This window comes from Galeopterus variegatus, unplaced genomic scaffold (assembly GCF_000696425.1).
Source record: "Galeopterus variegatus unplaced genomic scaffold, G_variegatus-3.0.2 Scaffold1955, whole genome shotgun sequence".
NCBI classification, from domain to species: Eukaryota; Metazoa; Chordata; class Mammalia; order Dermoptera; family Cynocephalidae; genus Galeopterus; species Galeopterus variegatus.
The window spans coordinates 45,690-52,508 of record NW_007728066.1 but is presented as its reverse complement, the minus strand read 5'-3'; the positions used below and the strand labels follow the sequence as shown (position 1 = coordinate 52,508).

General features: G+C 55.8%; 1 protein-coding gene across 1 annotated transcript in view; it reads right to left on the bottom strand.

Annotated features, from left to right (window-relative positions):
* Positions 1–6,551, bottom strand: part of UROC1 (urocanate hydratase 1) — a 34,384-nt gene extending 27,833 nt beyond the window's left edge. The window contains exon 1 of the mRNA XM_008579798.1: positions 6,426–6,551. Coding sequence (XP_008578020.1) covers positions 6,426–6,551 — 126 coding nt within the window. The remainder of the gene's footprint in view (positions 1–6,425) is intronic.
* Between the last annotated feature and the right edge of the window lie 268 nt (positions 6,552–6,819).

Here is a 6,819-nt window from a genome sequence, read left to right as displayed (position 1 = left end):
CCCCGACCCCATCTGCCTCTGCTCCACTCAGAAATCTATTGACCAACCCAGAGACTGCCTGATTCTTGCCCTGGGCCATCTATGATGTCCCCTCCTGCAGGAAGCCTTCCTCGATTGCCCAGCCTGCCCCTTTCATGAAGGCAGACCTAGTCCCTCCCTCTTCTTGCTCATCACAGACCACCTCCTGCCCCAAGGAACCAGGCTGCTTGACCCCAGGCAAGGACCACAGAGGGGCCTGCTGAAGGCTTGCAGGACAGTGGAATGTAGGTCAAGGGGAGGAGAGCACACCTGCTGCAGCCATAAGCACCTCGTGCAAGCACAGAAAAGCACCTCGAGCAGGTGCCCAATCTGGCAAGGAGCGTGTAGGCTGTGTTCTCAGCCCAACCTCAGGCAGTGCACAATGGTACATTTGCATCTCTGGGAGTAGATCTGATGAGGCCTGGGCAGAGCCTGAGGCCAGGACAGGAGGATCTGGCAAGGAGCGTGTAGGCTGTGTTCTCAGCCCAACCTCAGGCAGTGCACAATGGTATATTTGCATCTCTGGGAGTAGATCTGATGAGGCCTGGGCAGAGCCTGAGGCCAGGACAGGAGGCCAAGGAGGGCTTCTTACCCCTGGGGAGAGCACCCGAGCCCTCACACCCTCTGGTCACTCTTCTCCAAGTATTCCTCACGTTTCTGGTCCCACCTCAGGGCCTTTGCATGAACCCTTCCCTCCACCACCCCAAATCCTCCTGGACAACCCCCTCCTCTCAGTCCAGAGACCTGTCTTGACCTCTCCTGCTTGCCTCCCAGCCTCTCTCCACCTGTGTTTCCTTTCAGGGCTTTTCATGTTGGACGTTCGGCTGTCTGTTTCCTTGCTATGGCCTGCAAGCTGCAGGAGGACCTGAGGCCTGGCACCCCTTTACAGCTCTTGCTTCCAACACCCAGACTGGAGTCTGGGGGTGGGAGCGGGCAAGGTAGGGCAAGGGTCCAGGGTGACACCCAGGTGTCTGGGTGAATGTCGAGGTCATTTATTCAACCAGCTATCCTTGGCTAACAAGCTGCTCTGGAGGTGAGGGGAGAGGGGAGCTGGGTGAATTCAGATGTCTACTGCAGGGAGAGCTGGAGTGAGGCTGAGAGGAGACAGGAGAGAAGGCCCAGGGCCAGGCCCCAGGACACCAGCATTTCGGGGGTGTGAGCAGGGCAGGGGTGCCAGCAGGGAGCTGAGAGGGAGCCCTGCCAGGACCCCTTATGGAGGGGGCTAAGGGTGTGCCTCAGTATGGGGCTCTCAAACTCCAGCCTGCATCAGAATCCCCCAAGGGCTGCCCACCCCCCACCCCCAGTCTCTGATTTGTGTTTTTGACAAGTTCCCTGGGGATGCTGACTCTGCTGGCCAGGGATGCTACTTTGGGAACTGCCAGGTGTCAGCAGTGAGAATGAACATGTTAAATAAAAATTGTCAGAAGCCATTATTTTGGACTAAGGTCCTGCATTAGGCCCAAAAGATCAGACTAAAGCCAAAATGGAAACAGCCCCGCTAAGTTCCATGTCACCTGGGCTGTGGTCTGACTTTCAGAGAAGGCAGGAGAAAGAGGTAACAGCCAGCTTCCCAGACAGGCCAGTGTAAATCTCCAACAGTTGCGATAACAAAGTTCCCTCTGCTTCGTTCCTCACACAGAAGAGGCAGACTGAAGTCACCTGTTGTTAACTCTTCAGTTATTTTCCTTTGTCCTGTCTCCCTGTCCCCACCATACAAGGAAAGTAACTTTGAAATGACCTATCCATTTTTTGTTCTTTCTTTCTGCTGTCTCCAGCCTTTCCTGTCTATGAACCTTTGCTGTTTGTGCTTCGGGGCACCTCTCTGACTATGTCCCGGGTTGATCTTCACAGCTGGCTCCCAATAAACTTTACAGAATTATTTCTGCCTTGATGGCCTTGATTTCAGTTGACAAACAACCCACAGTTACATTCAGCCACCAGGATGAATCTCCCAACACAGTGACAGTGAAAAAAGCTGACACAAAAGGGAACATAGTATATAATGCCATTGATGGGAAGTTCAGAGGCAGCACAGCTGAAGCGTGCAGTCAGAGTGCAGGATGGCGGCCACCTGCAGGGCACCTCGGGCACGGTGGTGCTTGCCCCCTCTGCCCATGGGTCTGCGGGTGCTCATCTGTGCACCCGAGGTCCTGTGTGGTACACCTCACCCTGAAGGTTGTGCTTTTTCAGTGCTGTATAGCTGCTAATCAGAGCTTACCAGCAAAGCTTTTGAAAGTAACATATACACACACAAACTCAATTGTGAGCCACAGTGAGCTGCAGCTATTGCTGCAGATGCACTCACCACGCTCCGCGGAATAAGACTTGACCTTCTTCTATCATGTTTTCACTCAGTATGCTGTCCCCTGTGAGTGGACAAAGGACAGACCGAGTAGAAAAGCGGTCTGCTCTCCTCTACACTCACACTGAGACCAGCACAAGACCTGCGACCAGATGCCTGGGGTTCTCCCCACCAGCGAGCAAGCCGGCAATGCTGCAGCAGACACCAGCAGGGTGTCCATAATTCAACTCAATTCCGCCACTGTCTACCTGGAGATAGCGCCAGACCCCACGGGGTGAGGGCTCAGTCCCCAGACTGCCCCCACTTCAGACACCACTCATGGCGCAAGTCTAGGTCTCTGGAACTTCTGACCAACCAGCCTCAAGTTGGGGTTCCTGCAACCCCCTCTCTGGGTTCAATTGATCTTCCGGAGCAGCTTACAGAACTCAGGGAAACACATTTTATTACAAAGGACACAGATGAAGAGACGCACAGGGCGAGGTGTGGGGAAGGGGCACGGAGGTTCCACACCCTCCCTGGGCACTACCCTCCAGGAACCTCCATGTGTTCACTAGCCAGAGGCTCCCCGAAGCCCAACCTTTGGGGTTTTCATGGAGGCTTATTACAGAGGCTCAACCTTCAGCCCCTCTTCCCTCCCTGGAGGCTGGGGCTGGGGCTGAAAGTCCCAGCCCTCTAGTCCTGCCACAGGCCTTTCCTGTGCCCAGTACCTGCCTGAAGCTACCTAGGGGCTGCCAGCCACCAGTCAGCTTATTGGCCTTCGAAAGACATTACTTTGGAGAGTCTAAGGATTTTAGGAGTTGTATGTCTGAAAAGCAGCAGGAGGAAGACCGGACAGAAGTTTATATATCAAAATATCACACTCTATGTCTAGAGTCATTTGTAACAGGCGTGCAATATATTTTTCTTAAGTGGGAGAAGAAGGTTCTTTTAGCCGGCCTGGATTCAACACAGCAGCTCTGGGGCAGTTCTCAGCATGAGGAGGAGAAAACGGCACTCACACAAGCCGTGGGTGGCTTGCGGGGGATCCTGCAGCAGGCCTGTGGCAGGCCCGGTGTGGAGGCCCAGCTGCCTCCACAGACCGGCACCCTCAACAGAGGAGGAGGCTCAGCAGGCCGGGCCCACGAGCACAGGCTGCGTGGTGTGAAGGGTCAGTCACTTCCTGATGACCGTGGACCAGTGGGCACTGCCATGCCTGCGTCAAGCCCTCACCTACCAGCTATGAGTTTGGGCAGGTTACCCCCACACACTCCCAACCCCACTGCAGTTTCCTCATCTCTCACACCGTCTACCTGGCTGTGTATTAGGAAGATGCCAGACCTTCTACCCACCTGTTCTTTTAAAGACCCCCGAGCTGGAACCTGGGGAGTGTTTCCTGATTCCTCCTCCTCCCCAGCCCCTCTCTCCAAATAGCCACCGCAACCTGCCTTCACAGCTCCCGTGTTCTCAGGTCTTCAGTTTACTTTAAAATGCTACAGAATACACAGACAGAGGCAGTGGCTCCCTTGTTGGGAACTCTCACCCCTGGTGTCCCCTAGCGTGCTTATCACAGGATGCCAAAGCGCTTCAGCTCTCCGAATCTCAGTGTACACCAGAGGGTCCTGCCACACAGCACATAGAATGTCAGAAATGGGTTTTCACTGGTGTAACTGTAACTTGTTAATCACATAATGCATGTTACAAGTGGGTTCTTACTGGTGAAACCAGAAGTTGAGACATATAAATTGGATAGAATATTCTAGAGAAGCCCCACAAACACATTTCTTTGCCTTCACAGGCAGAAGACTCTAACAAGTTCAGTGGCTTAGGGCTGGTACCAGAGGATTCTGGGCTCTTGATGGTACGGTAGACAGAATAATGCCCACCCCCAAAGATGTTCATGTCCTAACCCCAGGACCTGTTAGTATGTTACTTTACACAGCAAAAGAGACTTTGCAGATGCAACTGAGTCAAGGATCTTAGAATAGGGAGATGATCCTGCATAATCCAACACAGGAGAGGCCGGAGGGTCAGGGTCAGAGGACACATGAGGACAAAAGCAGAGTGTCAGAGTGATGTGATGTAGTTTTGCAGATGCCAAGCTCCTGAGTTCAAGGATGGAGGAAGAAGCCCCAGGCTGAGGCACGCAGGCGGCCTCCAAACCCCAAGAATGGCACAGAGACGGCCCCTCCCCTCCAGAAGGAGCACAGCCCTGTGGCATTTTTTAAAACTCCATATAATATATTTAATGCTACTAACAATGTATTACGAACTTTTCAAACATGTAAACATAAACCAGGACAATCTGATATGTAATATTTGTGCCAAAAATGAGGCTGGCAAGACACAATAAGAGAACAAAGGAACAAGCCCGATTTTAACATCAGGATCTTTTCACTAGTATTTCCTGATTTTAGCCATTGAAACCCATTTCAGATTTCTGACCCCCGAACTGTATGAGAATAAATGTGTGTTGTTCCAAACAGCTACATTTGTGGTGATTTGTTACAGCAGCCACAGAAAGCTAATACGGGCAGTAACAGAGCCCTGATTAGGCAGTACCCAGCCGTGAGCAAGCCTGCCCTGCAGGGTGGCTCTGCACCTCACTGGCAGAGAACCAGCTTGCTCAGCTCACAGAGCAGGTGTGTGCGTGTGTGTGTATTCAGCCTATGACCTACTTTTATATTTGTTTGCCTTTTTTGGCGGCTGGCCGTCGGGGGAGAAAAAACCCTTGACCTTGGTGTTACAAGGCCCTGCACTAAACAACTGAGCTAGGGATCAGCCCCATGGCTTATTTTCATTCCAACCCGGCAGTGAGATCGTGGGGTAGTAACTCACTCTTAAACCTCATCCACTGAAAGTTCCTGAATGGCATTATTTCTGCCAAAAATGATGACCACGATCTAACTGGCTTGGCTGTCTGAATCTTTCCCGCGCCTGCACCCCGCTGGCCCAGCCTTCACTCGGGCTGGCCAGTTCTGGCCCGGACCTACGTTAAGAGCCAGGCGCAGGAGCCAGACCTCCTGGGACCGCGCCGCGGCTCAGGCTCGCACCGGCGGGGATGGCCTCGCAGAGGCTGCTGCCGTCGGCCTTCACTGTCCCACCTCGATGTGTAGCAGAGGGCCCGTCGCACAGGCGCTGCACCTCGCTGACTTGGCTTTCCTCATCTGTAAAGTGGGTCTAATAACAGCACCCACCTCACAGGATTGTCTTGGGGACTAACTTAAGGTGACACACCTGGAACGGCGTCGGGCGCACGTGGCCGAAGGTCGACGCAGGAAACCTTCACCACAGCCGGCACGTCAGCCCAGCTGGGCCAGAGTGGCCGGGTGAAGAGGCGGGACGCCCGCGGCCGCTCCCGGACCCCGGGCAAGTCCCGGCCCCGCCCCCACAGCTCCTACCCCGGCCTCGCCCCACGCCACCCCCGCCTCAGCGGACGCGCTCGAGGAAAGGAATCCCAGGGGGTGGCCTCCGGAAGGGCGACTGCCTCTGGGGTGGTGAGGTTGCTCTTTTAACCTTTGTGCTATTGGCGGTTTCCACTTTTTCTCCACTGTTTCTGCATTCTCGAATATTTCGAATAGAGAGAAAGGAGGAGAAAACGCTATGTGGCCGTGTCCCCGCGTTATTTCTCTGAGTCTCCTCCACAAGCCTGTGGTGGGATCGTGTCCGGCCTCTGCTTACAAACGAGCACAGCGAGGCCCCGGGCGGCCCGCGACCCGCCTCGGGCTGCTCGCTGCAGAAGCACTGCGGAGGCGGGAGGAAGGTCACAGGCGACAGGCGGGGCCGGAGCGGTGTTCGGGGCCAGGCGAGGCATGGGTGGCTCTGCTGGGCACGTCACACCCGACCCTCCTCCGCCCACTGGAGGCCTCGGCCGCAGCCGCCCCGACCCGCTAAGTGACCTTGAGCCCCAGCGTCCTGCTCTGTAAATGGGGACCGTCATGCCGCACCTAAGGGTGGCCTGACCCGAGAGATACCGCGTGTGATAGTCTCGCCCCCACCTCCACGGGGAGTCCCGGAGGCCGGGGCTGGGGTCGAGTTGGGGGGGCTCAGCTCCCTCAGAGAGAGCAGGAGGCAGGACAGCCACCGCGGACCACCCGGAGGGCCCGCAAGGTTTGGGGTCACTTCTTACCTGCTCCTCTGCAGGGCTTAGGCCAGGGGTCCTGACTGGGGCATGGGGCACCTCGGCCCAGCGTCCCCGGTTCTCTGGCAGAGGCCGCAGGGGCAGGCCAGAACACAGCGCCTGGAGGGTGGACATGTGGGCTGAGGTTGAGGCGGAGGTCAGCACGGTGGGGCAGCCAGGAAGAGACTGGGTAGTCAGGGCCCAGCAGGCAGGGACCTACAACCCCAGGGCCACCTCCTCCAGCCCCTCATTGGGCCCAGGGTCTGTGGAAGGAGCCACGTGCAGGTCATGGGTCACTGGCCGCTGGGCGGCTGCTGCAGAGTTGACTTCGGGGAGGGGCCATCGGGGGGAGAGGCAGCCTTCACGCTGGGGACACTTGGGCTAGGTGGGGGTCTGTTTGCCC